The following is a 23,719-nucleotide window of genomic DNA, read 5'->3' as shown; positions in this document are numbered from 1 at the left end:
AATGTTTATTTATTTTTGAGACAGAGACAGAGCGAGTGGGGGAGGGGCAGAGAGAGAGGGAGACACAGAATCCAGAGCAGGCTCCAGGCTCTGAGCTGTCAGCATAGAGCCTGATGCAGGGCTTGAACCCACGAACTGTGAGATCATGACCTGAGCCGAAGTCGGACGCTTAACCATCTGGGCCACCCAGGCGCCCCTTAATAATGTATTTTATTTAACCCAATGTACCAAAGTCTTATTTAAGCATTTAATCAATATGAAGTTATTAATGAGATATTTAACACTCTTCTTTTGTACAGAGTCTTCCAAATCGAGGGTTTATTTTATACTTACAGCACATCTCAATTTGGACTAGCCACATTTCAAATGAGCCACACATGGCTGGTGGCTACCATACTGGACAGCATAGGATTAAAGCACTTTCACGGCTCTCCATTGTGCACAAGATAAAATCAAGACTCCACCCATGTTTCTAGCTTCATGTCCTTCCTAGCTGCAGACTTTTTAAGCTCCTAAAATTGGCAATACTTAAATGTTAGCTTTCCATTCACACCATGCTGCTTTTCAGCTTGGTACCATGCTCTCCCCATTGTCTGGATGCCCTTCTTCTCATCCATCTGGCTTTTTCCTGCCTCTTGTAGATACCCTGTTCAGGTTTCCCCTCCTCCCGGAAGCCTTTCCTACAGCCCACACTGAATTGGATGCCCTTTTTTTTTTTTTTAATTTATTTGTTTATTTTGAGAGAAAGCATGTGTGAATGTGCACAAGTGGGGAAGGGGAAGAGAGAGAGGGGGGCAGAGAGAGAGAATCCCAAGCACGTTCAGCGAGGTCAGTACAGTGAACTCACGAACCGTGAGATCATGACCTGAGCTGAAATCAAGAGTTGGACACTTAACTGACTGAGCCACCCAGGCGCCCCGGATACCTCATCTATGTGTTTCCTCATAACATTTCATCCTAATTCATCCTGACATTTAGGTCTTCTTATTATACTTATTTGTATATGTGTCTGCCTCTCTGATTATACTGTGAGCTCAGTAGCAGATATGCTTTATTTATCTCTGTGCCCAACACAGAATCTGACACATAAAAGGCAACAGTAAAATTAAGCTGAACTTAATACACATGTTTTGGCATACAAGATTCTTCATCCTGGTTGACCAGAATTTCCTCCAAATCATGAGGAAACCAGGCACAGGCCTCCTGGAGGGAAATATGGGTGGGCACTAGAGCTACGTAAATGTGGGTGTGTGGGGTGCAGTGTCTCTATAATTTCAAGACTCCTTAAATAAACATAAAATCAAAGTAAAATCAAATTTCTATGCAAAAGCAGTGTCAAAAATCAGATCTTCAAATTTCACCAACATACCTATTGAGAAGACAAAGCTAGTTTACTGCTTACCTCAGCAAGCTTTGAAAAAGCTTTGGCTGTGTCTCAGATGGTCTCAGATAGAGGGAGTAAGGTCAGAATTAGGTGGAAGTTTGATTTAAGACAGATTTTTCAAAGAAGTAATGGGAGGGGGGAATCTTGGTTAGGATTGGGTGAAGGTCACAATATCACAGTCCAGGAATGGTGTAAATAGCAAGGTAAGGATTTTAAGGGGAAGACTCAAGACTCAAGGGCAAAAATTATTGTTTTCCACTGAAAACTTGATGAGTATTTCTTTAAGATCTTATATGAAAAATCAAACTATTTACCTACACAGGAGACTCCTGGAAAAATAAAAGTCACCCTAATGAAGACAGAAGAATAGCAAAGTCAGGCTAATGAAAACAAAGGATTCTCCCTAAACTGATTTAGCAGGATTCTGGTAAAAATTGGGCTCATGAGGACAGGCCCAAGGATGAGGTCTATTTGAGAATAAAGAGTCGACTAGGGGTGTCTGGGTGGCTTAGTCTGACTCCTGATTTCGGCTTAGGTCACAATCTCTCGGTTCCTGAGCTCTGTGTCCAGCTCCACACTGACAGCATAGAGCCTGCTTGGGATCCTCTCTCTGCTGCTGTCCCGTGCACACCTTCTCTCTCTCTCAAAATAAGTAAACATTAAAAAAAAAAAAAGAGCCTGACTCAAGTTTTGTCAAAGGGGGAGTCTGTGTCAACGGGGAGCAGCCTAAGGTCCTCTTGGCTTGCCTTTCCTGGCATGGAACCATTGTGTCACAAGCCAGGACAAAAGTGACAGGGACCCAGTATTCTCAACATGCCACACCTGAGGAAGAGCCTCCGTTCCACAAAGAGGGGCTGAGTAGAAGAAGGTCCCTACTTCTTGACCACACTTGGACTTAGTGTCAGCGATAGGTGGCTGTGAGAAGGATGAGAAAAGGTATTGTTCTGCTACTGGGGATGTTCTGGGTCTCAGCAGTGTGGGACCTGGGGACAGGTTGTCATCTTGGTTCAAATACCACAGACTCTCACCTTTCTTATTATGTTTTCTTACCTAGCTGTTCTTCAATAAATGTTTCCTTATGTGCTGTTTGCCTTTAGGAACATTTCTGGAGTCCCCTTGTCCCCCCCCCCCCTTTTTTTTTTGTAGCTTCACTTTTACTGGGGAGCAGGTCAGTGGAGCACCTTATGACATCATGCCAGAAGTCAGTCCTCAGAAGTATTTAAGATCCATAGCTGGCAAAGTTGTTCAAGGAGACTCAGGATGAAGGACAACATGTATTAGATTCTAAGTGGTGATTTTATGTATGCAGGAAAGGATCTAAAGCTTTGAATTAGTACACAATGGACGATTATGTGACTAACAATCCTGTAATGTTAGAGGTTAACTTATAGAATGCCATTAAGGTGTGATTTGAGAAAGCATATATATCCAGTAGAGGGGTGCCTGGGTGGCTCAGTGGATTAATCATCTGACTTTTGATTTCAGCTCAGGTCACAATCTCATATTGATGAGATCGAGCCCCATGTCAGGGTCTGTGCTAACAGCACGGATCCTGCTTGGGATTCTCTGTGAGAAGTGAAAGGTTTCACTTTCAGAAATAAAACAAAAAGCTGTGCTGTCTAGTTAATAGGTTTACAACCTATTGGAAATATGTACGAACCTCTCCCAACAATGGAGTCCCAAATCCTTAGACACTTCACTTCCTGGTTCTTCATGTGGGCCCTGCAATGAGCATGTGCCAAAGAACTGAAGTTTCTGCATCATGTGAGGGGATGTACATTTGTTCCAATCAGACTACTTTTTGCCTTACATGGGCATAGGCAACTTCGGGCTAATGGTGTAGCCTCTGTAGTCCTCAGCCAATGAGGAATCAGGGGAGGGACCCGCACACTAGGAGACTAACCTACCAGAGTGTGCCTGTCCATCAGACACGGCTCTTGCAAGAATGTTGATTAAAGCCTGGCTTCACTGTGCTTTAATGAGTCTCCATGTCCCTCCTTTGATTGGGTCAGTGGGCTTATTTCTCACATTCACTCTCTCCCCTCTCTCTCTGCCCTCCCCAGCTTGCTCATACTCTCTGGCAAATACATAAACTTAAAAAAACACATCTATGTCCAGTAGAGAAGAGAACCCCAAGTGTTGTGGTTTAATTGCTTGAAGATTAGCTGGTTTTATATCTAAATTAGAAATTTCATTTTAGAATTTCTTTTCCCACTGATTACATGAAACGTAGTTCTTTTCTACACAGTTTGTCATCCTGCCAGCTCCTTCATTGAGTTAAATAAAACTTTAACTCGTGTCTATTTTTGTAGGAGAATTATGTTTTTAACAATTAAAAAATTTTACTTTCAAACCTCTGTAGTCTCAATTCTGAATTTTTTTCCTACACAGATAGCACAGACCACAGATAGTAAGATTAAGGAAAAGACGGTTTTTCTGAAACTCTGGCTCCTAAGGTCCTGAAGATTCTCTTAGCAGGGTCATGCACTCCTAGGGGAAAGTGTGTTATGGACTAATTTGTGCCCCCACCCTCACCCACCCACCAAATTCATGTTAAAGTCCTCCAGTACCTCAGAGTGTAACTATATTTGGAGATAGGGCCTTTAAAGATGTAATTAAAGTAAAATGAGGTCAGATGGGTGGGCCCTAATCCAATATGACCGGTGTGCTTATACAGAAAGACATACACACACACATACACACACACACACACACGACCGTGAGGACACAGAAGGCAGCCATGTACAAGTCAAGTGGAAAAGAAACCAACTATCTAATACATTACGCAGGGGAATGTTTTGGGTTCCTTGGGACTGACCAGATGTAGGAAACCTTTGCTTCTGGGGGACATCATCGAAGAAATTATGGCTACCCCAAAAATGTATAGGTTAGAAGCAACAGTCTCAGTAAGGGTAGGGATCTGCAAATACTGCAAATACAAATACCGTAAAAGATAATTGTGCTGTTGGGAGTTTGTCACAAAATCCCCGAAGCCCTGATGTGGAGAGTAGGTATTTTTGTGGGTTGAGGCATGGCCCCCCCCACTTCCTTCTGTATTTATTCAGCTTTCTGTGTATTTCATTAATCAGCTGGCCGCTTGGTTTAGACAAGATTGTTGGTCTATAATAGCCAGTTTCCAAAGTTACCAGAAAACACCAGGGTTCTATCTATAATGGTCTTAGTATTTTTAGTTCAGGAATGGAGGATGGGCACTGCCAAGGTAAAGAATTTAGGGCTGATTCCATCATAAACTCCTACCACTGCAAGGCAATGGCAACTCTTTATTTATTCAACAGATAATCTACCATATGCTGGTCTCTGCATGGGTGCTTTAAGGAAAAACTGCTACTTACTGAACAGGGGTTATCATTAGAATCCTGTAATCTCTTTAATCTTCATGCCTTTATTTGTGAGAATTCAGGATAATTAATCTGAAAAAAATTAAAAGAAAAAATTTTTTAATGTTTATTTATTTTTGGGAGAGAGAGAGAGAGAGAGAGACAGACAGACAGACAGACACAGAGTGTGAGCCGGGGAGGAACAGAGAGAGAGAGAGGGTGACACAGAATCCAAAGCAGGCTCCAGGCTCTGAGAGCTGGCAGCACAGAGCCTGATAACAGGGCTCAAACTCACAAACTATGAGATCATAACCTGAGCTGAAGTCGGATGCTTAACCAACTGAACCACCCAGGCACCCTAAAAAAATTTTTTTTAATGTTTATTTATTTTTGAGACAGTGAGACAGGGTGTGAGAAGGGAAGGGGCAGAGAGGGAGACACAGAATCCGAAGCAGTCTCCAGGCTCTAAGCTGTCAGCACAGAGCCTGATGCGGGACTCAAACTCAACCCATCAGATCATGACCTGAGCCAACTGAGCCACCCAGGTGCCCCCACAGTAATTAATCTAAAAGTGAGCTAACTTATCATACATCAGGCACACAAGCAAACAATTTTGTAGCTTGAAGATCTGTTTTGTGTGTGTGTGTGTGTGTGTGTGTGTGTGTGTGTGTGTGTGTGTGTGTGTTTAAAGAAAAAAACCCTGGAAGCCATGTTTTGAATATACAGATCTTATGCTTGTTTTGGAAAATCTGAAACTGATAGCCACTGTTCTTGGACCCTATTGAGAGATGTTTAAAAACACTAGATATCAATAAATCAGGTAGATTCTTCATATATATATATATATATATATATATATATATATATATACATATATATACATACGTATATATATATTTACTTGTTTAACCAGTATTTGTTAAGTACACAGGGTAGTGCAGTTGGTTCTGGACATACAATGCTGGCTTTTAAAACAGCACCATGACTTTGTCTTCATGGAGTTTATGGTCTAGTACAAAAAACGGCTATTAACCAAATGATCATGCAAAGACAATAATAACCAACTACAGTATGCACTCTGAAGTCACCTACTGCTGCCAGGAAGTTGTTACAGATAACCAAGTCAGGTTTCATCAGCCTAATATTCTATTGCCAGAAAGGGGCCTTGCTGTGACCTGAAAGTGGATGTAAACTAGCTTTCTGTCAACACAGAGAACATTGCCTTGGAAGTCACACAAGCCACATTTTTCATAGTATCTGAGAACCAACCAACCTGTTCCAAGCACATAGCTGAGCTAATACTGAAATCTGAAGAAAAAATTTCCTGTTACCCAAAGGAGGAAGAGGGAGAGAAGAAAAATCAGGTAGATTCTTTAGAACTAGTTTGTAAGCCAGCATCAAAGCTACAACAAAAGACACACCAGGCCTTTGCACCATTACTATGTTCCTTGATGGCATGGCTAGAGTAACTTTTCAACTTGAAGCTTCCCAGAAAATATATGTGTCTATGAAATTGGTCTACATAAACCTACAACAGTAAGAGGTATGGGGGGTGAGAGAATCATTGGGACATCCTAAACTTTCTTTATTATTATTTTTTTTTAATTTTAGAGAGCAAGCATGAGCAGGGGAGAGGGGCAGAGGGAGAGAGAATCTTAAGCTCCATGTTCAGAACAGAGCCCGATGTGGGGCTAAATCTTGTGACCCAGGGATCATGACCTGAGAGGAAATCAAGAGTTGGACACTCAACTGACTGAACCACCCAGGTGCACCCCCGCACCTTTTTTTAAAAAAAGTAAGTTTTTATTCCTACTCAAATCATTTTATCTCTCTCATATTTTCTCATATTTATTGCTTTTGTCACAAAGAATAGATATGCAGTAGAAATCCTTAGGATAAACTAGGAAATTGGAGTATACCGCTACGATTAATATATCAAAAATCTTTTCCAGAAGAAACACAAAATAAAATCAAAGGTAGTATAAAAATAATAAAGCATTAACAAGCTAAAAAACAAATTTATTTGGGAGATCAAAACAACGAAAAGCAAGTTCTTTAAAAATACTTCTGGCAAGATGGCTGAAGAAACAGAAAGGCACAACTGAAAAAAAAAGATATTAAAAAATGACTAAAATTACAAATTAGGTAGACTTTTAAAAATACTATAAAATAAACAAGGGCACTTAAATGGCTCAGTTGGTCTGACTCTTGATTTCAGCTCAGGTCATGATCTCATGGTTTCTGAGACTGAACCCCACAATGGGCTCTGTGCGGACAGTGTGGAGCCTGCTTGGGATTCTCTCTCCCTCTCTTTCTGCCCCTCCTCCCACCCCCTCTCACAATAAACAATTAAAAAATACTATAAACTTTTTTACCAGTTTGAAAACTATTATATAAAATGGTTTAAATTATTAATAATCTACCAAGTGTGCATGGGTATAGAAAACACTGAATGTGAATTGTACAAGTTAGGTGACAGAAACATGAAGTTTCTTATACTAAGCTTTCTACTTTCACAAATGTTTGAAATTTTTCACAAAAGCACAGGCTTAAAAAAAAACACCAAGGCAAATAAAGTTTTGGAGGATGACAGAAAACAAAACAATCATTTTGAAAACAGGCAAGTAAAGGCCAAGAATCAAGTGTTTACCTTGTCTGTTGATATGGGAAGTTTCTCTTATTATATAAAAGTAATCACAATAATAAATGCAAAAGGCAGGACAGAACTTTGCCATTTTGTTATCCTTACAAATTAATGAATTTATAGGATAGTCAACAATGGCTAGTACCATTTTGACACATTTAAATGCCCAATGCTATCTATGAAGTATTCTTCTCTCTCCCCACCCCCAAAAAAGGAGGGAGGTCAGGAGGAAGGTGAGGAAAGCAGTAGCTTCCAATTTACAGAAAATCTGAAGTGGGGAGACATTAAAGAAGTAACATCATGGGACATACATGCTCAGTGAAATCCAGACTGAATTTTTATATAGTAAATAGCTCAATTTCTTCAACAATTAAGTTGCAAGGGAACAACATCAAAATGATGGAAAGGAAAGCTATAGACTGTATTGAAAGACTTTATCAGCAACTACAACATATGTACTTACACATACTTAAGTGTTTACAGATGACATCATATGATGACTGGGACTTGCTTCAAAATCATCCAAGGAATGAGAGGAATAGATGAAACCAAATCAGTCACTGGTTGCAGTGGGTATTGGGTACATGGGGGTTCATCACACTGATTAGTATATATTTGAGAATCTTAACGACAAGAAGTTTTGCTAAGCCTTTTGTATAAAGTCTCTTCCTTTAAGGATGCTAGTGAGCTAGGGGTCTTTCTGGCTTTTCTTGGTGGATATATGGGATTAGACATCAAATAGCCCACATGATCAGGCTTAGAGTTGCAAAAACAAAACTATTTATTAATGAGAACTTTTCTGAATGAGTTGCGTGTAAAATTGTTCAAAAATGTAAAATTTACTTGAAAACAGTTTGTGCTTTTTGTTTTGTTGAAGGTACTATTTTTCCTATAGGTATGCCATGGTTAGAGAAATGCCGTACATGTTCAGGAGGGTTACACTGTGAAACCCAGTTCATGGTATCTTGAGTACTTGACAACAGGTCTTACTTACTAGGATCGAATAATCAGCTAGGTTAAGCACCAAGAATGGTTTATAGCTCCTTGCTGAATTACATTTTTCAAAATCCTTTAAAAAATTTTTTTAATGTTTATTTTTGAGAGAGAGAGAGACAGAGCATGAGTGGAGGAGGGGCAGAGAGAGAGGGAGACACAGAATCTGAAGCAGGCTCCAGGCTCTGAGCTGTCAGCAGAGCCCGACACGAGTCTCCAACTCATGAGCTGTGAGATCATGACCTGAGTTGAAGTCGGATTTTTAACTGACTGAGCCACCCAGGCGCCTCTCAAAATCCTTTTAATTGAAGTATAACACACAGATAAATGTACAAACCTAAAGTGTCCAAGCTCAATGAATCACCAGAAAGTAAACACTCCTGGATAACTGGTGCAAAGGTTAAGAAATCAAACATTAACCACACACCAGAACCTCTCATGCCCTCAATTATCACCTTTCCAAAGGTAACCACTATCTTGTTTTTGATGTAAATGGAATTATACATTATCTACTCTTTTGTGTACGGCTTTATTTGTTCAACATCACATCTGTGAGATTCTTCATGTAGCTTTTATGCAGTTTTATTATATATTTTGCGTAACTATAAAGTATTCCATTTTATAGATCATTATGAAATCTCTTTATCTCTAATAATGCCTGATGCCTTAAAGTTTACTTTAATTAATACAACTAATACCAGCTTTCATTTGGTTAAATGGCCCTGCATGGAACACCAGAATTATTAATTTTTCCTGGTGAACTATACTTTCTTTGTACCAGCAGAGTTGAAAGTTCTACATTCAAACCCGATGGCTTGTAAGTGTAGTATTTCCAACAAAATTATTAGAATTTTATCAGTTCAGTATATTTTGCTAGAAACACACAGTGATGAATTTCCACTAAAAGCTGAAATAGGAGAACAGAAAAAAAAAATTGATGATGTAGGAACAATCACTCAGATTGCAAAGAGTGGAGTTTAACACTTTGAACTATTCCTAAATTCAATTTTCAGTCCTAGTTCAATCAACAAATGTTGGTCATTAAAAATCTGACATAGCTTTGATGGTGTCCTCTGATTTCTTCAACTGTCCTTCTAGTATTGGTATATCTTAGAAATGGTCACTGCTCTGAAATGGCTCATTTCTAAAAGTGAAGAGGGGCTCAGTCGGTTAAGTGTCCAACTCTTGGTTTCGACTCAGGTCATGATCTCACGGCTAGGTTAGAGCCTAGCCTTGGGCTCTGCGCTGACAGTGTGGAGCCTGCTTGGGATTCTCTCTCATTGCCCCTTCCCTGCTTATGCTCTTTCTCCCTCTTTTAAAATAAGTAAATAAAAAAAAAAAAAAATTAAAAAAATCTTTTAAAAAAGTGAAGACTAGATAATTATTGCAGTGTATGTGTTCCTACATATTAATAATTAGCTATAGGATAGTTTTAGCCACGTGTATTCAGACTAGAATTGCCTAGAGAGGCCTCAGGATCCATTTTGGGGGCTTGCTATTGAAGGCAAGAGTTTAAGACTATTTGGTTTATGGATTTAGGCTGACATTCCACATTTACACAAGAGAGGAAAGACCATGTCAAGGCACGGGGAGAGGACGGCCATCTATAAGCCAAGGAAAGAGGTCTCAGGAGAAATCAACCCTGCTGACACCTTGATCTGAAACTTCAGTTTCCAGAATTAAGAAAATTAATTTTTGTTTAAGTCACCTAGTCTGTGGTACTTTGTCATGTCAGCCCTAGCAAAGTAATACAAACAGCAACTGTTTTTAAGAGTTCTCAAATTTGCAACTTGTAATTACATTTTCAGCTTAAACTTTTCAAAAGGAGGTAAGCATTTTTTTTACTCTTCAGCAGAAACACCCCCACCACTATGCAATGCTTTCAAATTGGTCTTAGTAGTTTCCAGAACAGCATATAAGTACCTCAATCCTGCGTACAGACATTCAAGATCACAATCCCAACAGTTGGCAGGACAGAACCCCTAGGGGCAACACTGAGTACTGAGTAATGCCAAAGAGTCCTGGGTTCTAGTCCAGATTCTGCAATTAACTGTCACGTGGCCTTGGGCCGGTCACTTCCTTCTCTGCACTGCTGATCTTTAAAAAGTGTAAACTGAACTAGGTGGTCTCTTAGATCCATTTATTTCCAGACTACATGACTCAGGGATGGTTGTAAGCCCTCTACTGTGTAAATGAGCATTTCACAGAAAAGCAAGTTTAAAACCTCATTTGGCCATAGTGTTATTTTATCTTTTGTTGATAAAAATGTCTGTAATGCTGGAAAAAAAAAGTAATTACATTTACGGATACAAGAGATTTTACAGGCTAGCCAGCAAAGATCAATAGTGGTTACCTAATTTCCTATCCCATTAAAAATAAATTCCCACTTCCAAAAGATCCTTAGTATAAGATTAAAGAAAACTCCTACAATCCAATAGGTCTTTAAAGAACACAGAAATAATACTTTTGTCTAAGTAAAAGCAATATATAGGCAGCTGTAGCTGTGTTACCTTTTAACTAAAAGCAACACAAATTTGGTCTGGAATGACACCTCACGTTTCGAGTATGTATACTAATCCCACAGGAAGCCAAAAACCGAACTGGAAAAAGTGTTCCAACTCTTGTTTGGCAATCGCATTTATATGAAGAGTTGTGCGTATTAGACACTTACACAGAAAGGTGGAGAAAGGGAGAGAGGAGAGAGAAAGAGAACTCATGCAAGTGTGCCAATATGCTTGCGCTACAGGGAGAGGGCCATAGAAGTTGTTGCATTGTAGGACTATTAGAAAAGCACTATGCCCCTCATAATTAAAGATCATTCCTTAATTAATTAAAAGAGAGGTGGTTAGCAGACTTAGGGTTTCATCAGTTTTTAAAGTTGTATGAATATGTGCTTGCTATGATCCCTAACTATGACAAGTTTAGATGGATGGCTATGAAAAAGAAAAGAAAATATGACATCATTAGAATTACAAGTAAGACAAGAAGAAACCCAAAGTACAGACACAAGAACACAGAAAAATTTTAAGAGAGTACAGATGTCATGACATTTATTAAAAGGCATGCTACAATGCTATACTTGTTAGGAAAAGAGATTAGAGATACCAAGTAATTGTCAGCAAATATACAAACTGAACGAAAATGGAATATACTGTAGTGTACAGAAGCTTGAATTAACCATGCACTACGCATTTAGAAAATATGTTTTTTAATATTTTATCTTCTCTTTGCATTTATAACATAATTCACTTAATCACAGAATCCTCTTCTTCCAACGCCACAAACTGTGTTACAAATGAAAGCTGGTACTGCTGCTTATCAAAATATACAAGACAATTGATGTTTTATATAAAACCACTTTATATGTTAACTTGTTCCCAAAAACCTTTTTTTTTTCTTTTTTGGCCTGGTTAAAAAAAATGTTGTTACAAATATTTACAGCATCTTCTTCTGTTAGATGAACATTCTTATAAACTGAAAAAGGGAATTTTATGAACAGACCACATAAAACACAAGACAATGTCAGAGGCTCCTAGCTGTGCTATTTTTTTTTTTTCTTAAATACAGTACTGAAAATGCCCATCAAACCCTTGTCATCCTAATCCATTCTGTTCACATTTATACTCCCATTTTCTCTAAGTAGTCTATTCACCAATAGGAAGTAGAAAGTAAAGGCCGCTTTGCACTGGGTCTTCTTGCAGAAAGGAGCTTGGGAAAAAATGCTTAATGAGAGGAGTTAAAACCAGAATAGTTAAGTCTTTGGTCAGAGCAATGAGGTGACATTTTGATGCAAAACTCTGCTTGGTCAGCAATCTATAATTAGTACTTTCTGGATATGGGATGAATTTTTAAAAGATCTGGGTAACAATGGTAAGGGGGGAAAAGGCCAGAACATGTTTTGTTTTTTAAATGACATCAAAAATATCTATTTAAATATTTGTTAATACAACTACTACATAGATTCAAAAACTGAAAATAACAACAACAAAAACAAAATCTGTTTACAGTGCTGACTTAAGCTTGCTATAAGCAGCTTTCGATCATGACTATTATCACCAAGGTCACTGGACCAGACAAATATCCCTGTTTTCTGGAACATATGCCTCAGGTTACAAAAACAAAAATGACGACCACAGAGATTTAGAGCGGCTCATTCTTGGACCTGCACAATGCTATATAATGAATATCATGTGATAAAGGCAGAAGTGTAACTGAAACCTCATTTCTACAGTTACAATTCTTTGCTTGTATGAATAGTCTGTGAGATAACATTCTTTTAAAACTTTATAGTACATATTTCCTGAAAACCAGAATACTGATAACTACCTTAGTCTCAAATAGGAAGAAAAGGTCAATTAAGACTACTGAAGAAGGCACATAAACTTTGGTCCTGTTTTGTTTTCTTCCCTCTATAAAACCCCCCACTAATATTTTAGTAATTTTCTACTCTTTAAACCATTCATAACTGTTAGAATTTGCTGTGAAAAAAGACTGCAAATAGTCTTGTAGATAACAACACAGCTCTTTTGAAGGACAGCTGAGTTCTATTTTCTTTAAAGGAAAACTTCTGTGCAATCTAAATTGTATTTTTTTAGCACAATAATAGAATATTTTAAGTCTGGCAGTTTTATTCTTGTTAACGACTGATCAAGACGAAAGGCTAAGAAAAATGCTTTTACGCATAGTCATGCTGTCTTTTTGGTTTAAAAATAGCAGTACACATTAGGTTTTCTAAGAGAGAGGTTGATAGTTTGGCAAACTTAGGGTTTTTAAGTGACTCAAGGGGGGGAAAAACACATACTTTTGAGCTTGTCACCTTCTGCCCAAAAATATTTAGTGGGACCAAAAATTACATGATAATATATTCATTATATAAATTCCACTGCCTAATGACATTTATGAGAGTTATCTCTTTATCATCTGAAGCAGAACCAATGACCACCATCCTAGGTGGAGCCAAATAAGACATTGCTCCCTTAAGGAATTAGGCAGGCAGAAATTATGTGTCTAAAAATTGTGAGATCTGCAACTTTTAACTACAGAATAAGAAACATTACTAAAAATAACATCATAATATTTACTTTTAAAGACTATATGGCATTCTATCGGAGTTACTGGGGAATTCTGATATTCTTCAGTAAGTTATTGATTAAGATATTAAGATACTGGGTCATTTTTCTATTTGTGTCTCACATAAAACACATTTTACTGCTATGCAAGTTATTTAAATCTCAAACTTTTTGGCATACATTGCTATTGCTGAACGTGTACTGCTATTTTTTGAAGACCTGAATATATATACTTTGTGTACAAGTCAAGACACCTCCAAAAGTGATTAAGACAATAGTCCTTAAAATAAAGTAAATAAACTTAAAAATAGGATACTATGACAGCTCAACAGTGAAAATAAACATTGCTTAGAAGATGATGAATAAATGTATGCCAAAACAAAAGTATGAAGATCTAGTTTTTCCACCACCCTGATATCTTTAAATCTCTCTACAGAAACTATGCCAACAAATACTGTAGACCTCTATAATTCAAATAGTAAATAACTCAATATGGACAATATCCATGCACTACAGCTAATTTCAGACACAAATTGAAGATTTCAAACATACTGTTTTAGACAAGAATATCTCACTTTTCCAAAACTTAATTTGATTTTGTCAATAAATTAAAATGTATGTAATGTGTATATGTATGTACATTAGAAGAGTGCATGTATATGTATACATACTTACCTACACACACACACACACACACACACACACACACACACACACACACACATCCCTGAAAAAGATTCAAATGTTCTCTCAGATTTAAAGGCCATTCCCTACTTCAAAATTCACATTCAACACTATTACTATCTCCTTTCTGCTACACTGACACTAAATGTTATGAGAATCATGAATTAAAATTACACAGTAATTCCTAACTCAAAGCAAACAAAATAATCCAATAAATGTGACACTGAAAATTATAATAGTGCCTGTATGGAAGGAAAAAAGAAGCAAATTTGGGGAGATTTCTCAAAAAAAAAAGAAGTTTTTTTTTTCCTCTCCCCTCTTACCAGAGGGGTAAAAATGTGTAAACACACATTTTGTAAAGTGAAACAAATAAAAACTATATAGCTAATTATTACTATCTATTCAGCCAATGCTAAAATGGATTCATTTGAAATGAATCTCAATTTAGTGGTCTCCTTCCTAGTCTATCACATACCTGCTCCTCAGTGTGAAGTGAATTGTTTTTTATAACCTATAGTATCTTTTGTAGTCTCCAATTTTCTGTAAAATTTCTTCTGTAAAAATCTTCCAACATTCGAATTAATGGCTGCAATATAGTAAAGAAGTTGAGATATTCTTTTTAAAGGTGAGATGAGCTACTCTGAGAATCTGAAAAGTGTAAAAGGGATGGACAAAAATGACCCCTATGACAAATTCTGCTTTAAAAAAATCTAATCAAGCATTGAAAAAATAATGAACAAATGCAAAGTTTCTTATTAAAAAGAAATAATTTTACATTATAGAATCACTGAAGTAACATCAAAATGCATTCTTACACTCAACCAAAAAGAGAAAGGGACAGAGTATGAGAAAGGACCCACCTTCTCATACCCCATATAATGTGGACACTTAGTAATAAAGTTACATTAACAAAGAAAAGCATCGCACTGTACTGAGAAAAACCAAGTAATCCTGAGACAAATTCTAATGGGTGATAAAGGTTAGACAAGATTCAGAAACTGAAATTATATTTTATAGTCCCAAACTGGTATGCTATAACTGGCAATGACCACTATTGGTCACAAAGTGAAGAGGCCTACAGGTGTGCAACTGAGTTATTCCCCAAACCATTCACCCTTCCCCACCCCATCTCTGCACCAAAGCACCAAAAATTTGAATAAAAACTATTACTTATTGAAAACCACTTAAAATTGCAATGAAAAAACTTTAAAATCCTTACCAAAACAGGGAAAGAAAAAACAAAATGCTCACCAAGCCCACAATATAGCTTTCAAGATACTTAGATAAAATTCTAACCTATTGTATCATAAGCACATAATAAGGCACATAATAAGAAATTAAGTAAATACACAGTAATTCTGAATAAGTATTAGAGATTATAGTGGTACAAAAAACCCTTGAGATTAATTTTTTTCTAAAAGAAGACCTTACCAAAAATAACTTTTAAAAAATCTGTCAAACCATATGATAGACCTGAATATTTTCCTTGTAAACTTTTTTTTCTGAAAACAATTATAAAAAAGTAGTTTATAAGTAGGATTATTTTTCTTTTTAAATTTTCGAAGATCATATTACTCGGCAAATAGTATCATTTTGAAAATTAAACCATGATTTTTCCTCATAAAATTACTATTTCTTTTGACACCTTAACAGATCTTGGATTCCACTTAATTTCCTTTGGGGACAACTGAGACACTTCATTTCTCCAAATAGTCTTAAAAAATTAAAGATATGTATTCTTTAAAGGAGTGTCTTACAGTGAAAAAAAGAAACAATTGAAAGAAAATGTGCAAGTTTATAAATTTTCTTCCAATACAACCCAGTTTGTTTATGTATAATACCTATCAATATATGCCTAACAACCGATATAATTTAGAAGTGAACATAATTTCCTATAGGGGTCGAACTTCTGAATCATAAAGTTAAAAACTTTGTTGTAAGTAATTTTAAAAGCCTGTATGTTTAAATTTTTCCAAAGTACAAAGGAGTTTAGAAATGTTGTATAAGGCTGATCTGGACCCAAACTAAAAGAAAGACTGTCCTCTTGAAATCCAATTTAATACAGGGAATTAAATTATTAAAAAAATTCTTTTCCTGATTTTTTTTTTTCCTGAAGGTTATTTTCATAGACACTAAGGTACAAAGGAAAAAACGAACCTTTGATCACATACTGGCAAGGGGGAAAAATGGAAAAAAAGAACGTCCCTTAATTTTCTGAATATACTTGGATATCAAACTCAGAGTTATTTTTGTGAAAGAGGCAGAATTGGTCTTGAGTTGCTTCAGTCTATGTCTGAAGGTTTTACTGAAATTATGGTCCAGTCTTAGGAGAAAAATTCACAGAAAAATCAGATTGTAGATTTTGAGAAGGAAACTCTGAGGTGATGATTTTCTCCAAGGTCATGGTTATGAAGTTCAATGAGGGCCTGGATTGCTTCTTCCACAGATCCCAACTGAATGAGTGCCATTTTGCGATCTTTCCTGAAAATAATGGAAGAAATATAAAAAGTATGTAGAATTAATTTTACCCACAAATCTCCCCAACCTTAGAAGACTTCATTGAACTACCTTTAAAATTTGCACACCACTTAAAATAATGTATTTCTTGAAAGCATGGACTTACTGAAAGAATTTAAAAGCCTTCACTGAACACCCAGCTTCTGTGAAAAGGTTCTTCAGATCATCCACTGTAACAGAAGGGCTGTGAAAACATCACAGAGAGTGTCAACTATCTTAGCCCCAGTTCTCAAATGAACCAAAGATTAATTTTCAATTGTCAAATCTTCAGAGTATCTCACATTTCTAAGACAATAAAGCCCTGAAAGGGCTTTTGGAACTGCCCTGAAAGATGTTCAAAGTTGACACATACATGTTCTAAAACAATGTAATTTGGTCTAAAATCTTTTGCATAAAATACGGGCAGGTATTGGGGCACCTGGGTGGTTCAGTCAGTTAAGCATCCGACTTCAGCTCAGGTCATGATATCATGGTTCATGGGCTCAAGCCCTGCGTCAGACTCTGTGCTGACAGCTCAGAGCCTGAAGCCTGCTTCACACTCTGTCTCCTTCTCTCTCTGCCTCTCCCCTGCTTGTGCTCTCTCTCTCAAAAATAAATAAACATTAAAAAAATTTTTAAAAACACGGGCAGGTATTTAAAGAACAAGAAAATCTATCTGTATTTCTTTTAAAGCGATAATTACCCATACCACTGGCTTCAGTAATTAATGTTAATGGTATTTCCAAAACTACTTCTAGTGTTTCCAAAATTACTTCCCAGTTCTGACTTGTTGGCTCTTGACCAGATGTCTACATTTTTAATGGCTTTTAGGATAATTCTGAATACATATATGTGGGAGTCAGGCTCTAAGATGCTTCCCCCTCCCCTCACTACTATTGCCTCCTAGTATTCAAGGCCTTTAGATACTCCTCTTCCATAAGGAAGAGATGTCCTCTGTAACCTTTAGGGTACCATAGAAACGCTATGTTTGACTTCTTCTTTTTTTTAACGTTTATTCATTTTTGAGAGGCAGAGACAGAGCATGAGTGGAGGAGGGCCAGACAGAGAGGGAGACACAGTATCCAAAGCAGGTTCCAGGCTCTGAGCTGTCAGCACAGAGCCTGACGCTGGACTTGAACTCACCGACTGCGAGATCATGACCTGAGCTGAAGTTGGACATTTAACCAACAGAGCCACCCAGGGGTCCTGACGTGTTAGACTTCTAAGGCTAAGAGACATTGCAATTCCCACCCTGCCCTCCCTTGAATCATCAGCTCTGGAAGAAACCAGCTACTCTTTCAGAGGGATGCTCAAACACCCATATGGAGAAGTCCTTTGTGGCAAGGAACTGAGGCTGCCTGTCAACAACTAGATTCATAAGTAAGTGAGCCACCTTGAAAGTGGATCCTGTAGCCCCAGTTAAACCTTCAAATTTTTGAGACACTCTAAGTTAAAACTAACCAGCTAAGCCACTCTGGATTCCTGAATCACAGTAACAGTATCAGCTAATAAACATTTTAGATAACTAATATAGTGGCCTATCACATAAGAGTCAACTGACTAAATTATTCCAACATAGCAGTTGTCCTATTCACTAATTTCTTATGAGATGATTTAACTGCCATACTGTCTTAAGAACACTGTATCTCATCTTATAACTGCCAGTAAGGATGGTGCAGGAGGACAATGATTGGTTCTGCATGGAGACAGATCTGAGTTCACATTCTATTTCCCATTCATTTGGTGTATGACCTTGAGTAAGGTACTTAACCTGAGTTTCACTGATAAAATGAAACAAATGACTTTACTTCGAAGGTTTTTAGGTATGAATTCACAGAGAAAGAAAGAAACAATAGTGGTTACCAAGGACTGGAGAGTAGAGGGAAATGGGGAATTACTCTTAATGGGTACAGAGTTTCAATTTGGGATAATGACAAGAATCTGGAGATGGACAGAGGTGATGGTTGTACAATCTGAATGTACTTAATGTGAGTGTACATCAAACTGCACATTCAAAAATGGTTAAAATGGGGGCACCTTAGTGGCTCAGTCAATTAAGCATCTGACTGGCTCAAGTCATGATCTCCTGGTCTGTGAGTTCAAACCCTGCATCAGGCTCTCTGCTGTCAGTGCAGAGCCTGCTATGGATTCTCTGTCCCCCTCTCTCTGTCCCTCCCCTGCTCTCGTGCACACTATCTCTCAAAAATGAATAAACATTTTTTAAAAGGTTATTATATGGAGATTAAATGAGGTAACACATGTAAATTGCCAGCATGGTGCCCAGAACTTGGTAGATGGTTCAGAAAATATTAATGTCCTCTCCCTCTTCTGCCTACACATCCTATGTAGGCTGCAACCTGAGACCAGCCCCTAGATAATGTATTTAAGAAGGTAATAATGACAAGAGCCTGCCCTGGTATCCAAATATGTTGTCACTCTGTCTCCATAATGATGAGCTGCTACATTTCTAGATCCACATAACCTAGAGATTTTTTAAGGGACTCCTCCAGTTTCTTAGCTGGCATGAGATTTGAGCCATCGTCCAATTCAGATTCAAGGTTCCTTCAGGTAGCCTACCCAGAGACTAGCTGGCAGCCTGAGCACTCAACATTATTTTGGGTGATTACTTTCTATTCCTATTCATCCCCATTCTCATTCTCAATAATGTTCTAGAACTTTTTTACCCTTCTCCATTCCCTCAAGTCTTTAAATTTCTACACACATGGCCATACACAACGCCACTCTTTCCAAAGTTTATTCTCTTTTCATGTATTAGATTAAGTTATATACAACTGCCATCTTCATATGTGCTTAGAGTGCAGACCCTGCTTGGGATTCTCTCTCTCCCTTGCTCTCTGCTCCTTCCCCACTCAGCTGTCTCTGTCTCAAAAATAAATAAATAAACTTAAAAAAAAAAAAAAAAGATGATGACTAAAGAACAAGTCTCCTACAACACTGGTTAAAATGGAGTAGTCACAATAAAGTAATTTTTAGCTTTTATAAACATTTAAAAAATTATTTATTTTATTTTTGAGAGAAAGACCGCAGGAGTGGAGAAGGGATGGAGAGAGGGACACAGAGGATCCAAGGAGCTGAAGCGGGCTCTATGCTGATAGCAGCAAACCTGATGCAGGGCTTGAACTCACAAACTGTGAGATCACAACCTGAGCCAAAGTTGGACACTCAACTGACTGAGCCACCCAGGCACCCCTATTTTTTTAAAAGCTTATTTTTTATTTTGAGAAAGAGAAAGAGAGAAAGAGAGAGAGAGAGAGAAAGAGAGAAGAAATGCGCCAATGCACGAGGTGGTGGGGTGGGCAGAGAGAGGGAGAGAGAATCCCAAGCAGGCTCTGTGCTGTCATTGTGGAGCCTGGTGCAGGGCTCAAACTCACAAACCCTGACTTCATGATGTGAGTCAAAAGTAAGAGTCCAAATGCTTAACTGACTGAGCCACCCATGTGCCCCAGAGTAATTAACATATGCATGGTTTTGCAACTTGTAAAGAATAGAAAATTCATTTTTACCATATTAGACACATAAATTATTTGAGTTTGTTATGTTAATTAATTCTTTACTTCTATACAAAGGGATGAACAAGTATGTACCAATGGAATATTTCTGCATAAACTTATTTTATGCCCTTTTATAACTGAAAGGTAACTAGTTGCTAATTCTCCATTTGGAAAGAAACTTATCTTTCACTTTTGGTGTATGACTAGAGATATGACTTTAAGACATGATGGTAAATAAGTAATCTTATGAGAAATTGGTGCCTAGGACAAATGCTACGTTACAATAATTTCAGAGTTTCTACCTCTCCCAAACCATATACTGTAGACTGTTAATCATCTAAATGAATAATAATTAGGTACATACGGGATGTTGGAAAGATGCAGAGTGGCTGATGGTGGAAAAATATTCTGGAAGTTTTTAGAGCCAGGTTTTTTAAAGCGATGCAAAGGACTATTGCTAAAATCCTTAGTCAGACCTTGGTCTTCTTGTCCCTCTCGGGGAAGCTGAACTGCCTGATGTTTGGACAGTGTAGCACGAAGCACTTTTCCGTAAAGTCTCTGCCCACTCAGGTGGTTCATGGCTAGTGCATAGAAGAAAATTAAGAAAAGTTTGGGTATTAAGATAAAGTTCTTGTAAAATTTGTCTAAATTATCATTAAATTCTTTTATTTAATCATTTAAAATTATATTGCCAGTTCTGGGTGTTATAATAGTTTTAAATTCAAAAACTCTTACATATAGAAATGTATTAAATGACTTTACTATGATGAAAAGAGAAGCAATTAAACCAAAAATAACTATCTTTCTAGCAGAGTGCTAGAAAGTTCCATAGTGCACAGAACAAGTACTCAGGAAATGGTTATTGAATAAAGTATTTTAATCTCAAGCAACACATTGTTTTTTGTTTTTAAAAGCAGACTCCATGCCCAAAGTGACTTGAACTCATAACCCTGAGATCAAGAGTTGCATGCTCTACCGACTGAGCCAGCCAGCACCCCTGGCAACACATTCTTTTAATAAAAAAATCTGAGTAGTAATATTTTAAGAGCCACTGTAACTATGAACTATAAGGCCATGGAATGCAACTTTCTTACACCATTATTATGAAGTTTGCTCAAACTTTTAAGCCATGAAACAGTTACAGAAAACTTAATTTGGAAGAAAAACAAATAAATAAACAAAATTAAATGAAACAAAAAAAAAGTCACATTTATTAGTTTATACTTAATGGAAAAAACCTAGAGTTTATAAAGGTCCAAACATCAACAATATGTTAAAGTAGATAAACAAACTTCAGACTTCAAAGAGCAACAATTATTTTTAACCTTTTTTTGTCCCCCCCTGAAAGAGAGTTCGAGCCTGAAAGGGAGAAGGGCAGAGAGAGGCAGAGAAGAGTCCCAAGCAGGCTGTATGGCCAGCACAGAGCCTGATGTGGGGCTCGATCTCACAACTGTGAGATCATGACCTCAGCCGAAATCAAGAGTCAGACGCCTAACCCACTGAGCCACCCAGGTGCCCCTCTTTTTTTAATCTTAAACCAGAAGTAGGCTCAAATAATAATGAAGACATTTGCATAAGAAGGTACCCTTCAGTAAAATGATAGTCCTACCACCTAGAAATTTATTTTATAGGCAAATTCACATACAAAAGGAGGAGGCTTTCATTACTACTATTAACCATAGTACCTAGCTGAGCTTGACTTGCATCTGCCATCTGAACCAAGGCATTTTCTTTCTTATTAAACATAATCTTCACTCGATGTACATCACCATATACTCCTAATGGAAAAGACAAAACAAAACCTTAATTAAACAAAAAAAATGCCTGTTTAATGTTCAATTTTACTCATACATTTAAAGAAGGTTTCTTTTCTCATATACATATTCCCTGGGCAATTCCACACATGTGCTCCCAAATTAACAAATTTGCCTTCTATGTTCTAGATCTATTAATGTACTCAATCCTTTTCACTTGGATGTCCCATAAACACTTCAAATTTAGTATGTCCCAAACGGATTCATTTCCCCTTTTCTCTCCCCACTTCCAGTGTTCACCAACTCTATCGATATATATTATCATCATTCATATATTTGCTCCAGTCAGACACCTGGGACTCATCTTTTAACTTTTCCCTTTCCTTTCCATTTAGTCAATCACCCAATCACCAGCATCCATTGATTTTATGGCCTAAAGATCTCTTATATTTGTCCACTTCTCCCCATCCTCACCACCATCAAAGCTACCATTATCATTTCACATCTAAACTACCGTAACAGCCTCCCAACTGACCTCAATACAACCAATTTTTCTGCATTAGTCTTCCCCAAAGTGGATCTAATATTCCAAAGGACTGGTAAAATGATTGGGGTGTAGGGGGAAAATAGTCAAACTCATATTTATACTGAGTTGATTATATAAGCTAATATGAAAAACTATATTTTACTAATTTTTTAATATATGCATGAAATTATAGGCAGAAATTTCTATAATAGGAAAAATACTGTTTTTTTTTAAATTCAATATATCAAAATAGATTGCAGTTTACATGCTAGAGGGTATCACCAATATAATAAAAATAAAAAATAAAAATATAAAAAAATATGGTGCTACTTAAATATCAGTAGCACCATAACCACACTTTGTTATGTGACAAAAAGAATGACTATGAGTATCTTCAAGGGACACAAAAGGAGTGCTGGTTATCCGGTGGGCAAGCACCTAACAGCAACTAAAGTCAGAGATGAATGGTACTTTTAAAAAAGACAAATATTCTGGGGCGCCTGGGTGGCGCAGTCGGTTGGGCGTCCGACTTCAGCCAGGTCACAATCTCGCGGTCCGTGAGTTCGAGCCCCGCGTCAGGCTCTGGGCCGATGGCTCGGAGCCTGGAGCCTGTTTCTGATTCTGTGTCTCCCTCTCTCTCTGCCCCTCCCCCGTTCATGCTCTGTCTCTCTCTGTCCCAAAAATAAATAAAAAACGTTGAAAAAAAAAAATTAAAAAAAAAAAAAAAAAGACAAGTATTCTGAATTCCAAATTAGCTGTCCTCAGAAGTGACAAGTGGCTGAAATAGACATTAAAAAAATAATACATACAATATGTTCTTCAAGTTGAGGGTGATATTTTTTTTTTAATTTTTTTTTTTTTTAACGTTTATTTTTGAGACAGAGACAGAGCATGAACGGGGGAGGGTCAGAGAGAGAGGGAGACACAGAATCTGAAACAGGCTCCAGGCTCTGAGCAGTCAGCACAGAGCCCGATGCGGGGCTTGAACTCACGGACCGCGAGATTGTGACCTGAGCTGAAGTCGGACGCTTAACTGACTGAGCCACCCAGGCGCCCCGAGGATGATACTTTTTTAAACGAGTAAGAAATTAACTACTTTTAGAAAGAAATGTACATTAGTTATTAAAGAGACATGTGAAAATTTATCATTAATACAAAATTTTGTTACTGAAAATCACATGAATGTGTCATGAATAAAAACTTTACTTTTTTATGAACTACAAATGAGTATGAAGAATCTCTGTGGGATGATAGAAATGTTCAAAACTGGATGTAGTAATGGCTGCACAATGATGTAAATTTACTAAAAATCAATGATT

General features: G+C 37.4%; 1 protein-coding gene across 11 annotated transcripts in view; it reads right to left on the bottom strand.

Annotated features, from left to right (window-relative positions):
* Window positions 1–23,719, bottom strand: part of PTBP3 (polypyrimidine tract binding protein 3) — a 133,248-nt gene continuing 109,529 nt past the window's right edge. For 10 of the 11 annotated variants that reach the window (XM_058694536.1, XM_058694537.1, XM_058694538.1 and 7 more), the window contains 4 exons: window positions 21,806–21,898; window positions 20,485–20,701; window positions 16,736–16,813; window positions 11,551–16,593 (listed from right to left, as the gene is read on the bottom strand). In XM_058694536.1, the coding sequence (XP_058550519.1) occupies window positions 16,461–16,593; window positions 16,736–16,813; window positions 20,485–20,701; window positions 21,806–21,898 (521 nt within the window). In that variant the 3' untranslated portion in view covers window positions 11,551–16,460. Of the gene's footprint in view, window positions 4,816–11,550; window positions 16,594–16,735; window positions 16,814–20,484; window positions 20,702–21,805; window positions 21,899–23,719 lie in introns of those variants that run through there. The other variant, XR_009251488.1, reaches the window with a different exon arrangement.

This window comes from Neofelis nebulosa, chromosome 12, assembly GCF_028018385.1.
Source record: "Neofelis nebulosa isolate mNeoNeb1 chromosome 12, mNeoNeb1.pri, whole genome shotgun sequence".
NCBI classification, from domain to species: Eukaryota; Metazoa; Chordata; class Mammalia; order Carnivora; family Felidae; genus Neofelis; species Neofelis nebulosa.
Note: the sequence above shows the minus strand (reverse complement) of the source record. Positions and strands in the feature narration are given on the sequence as shown.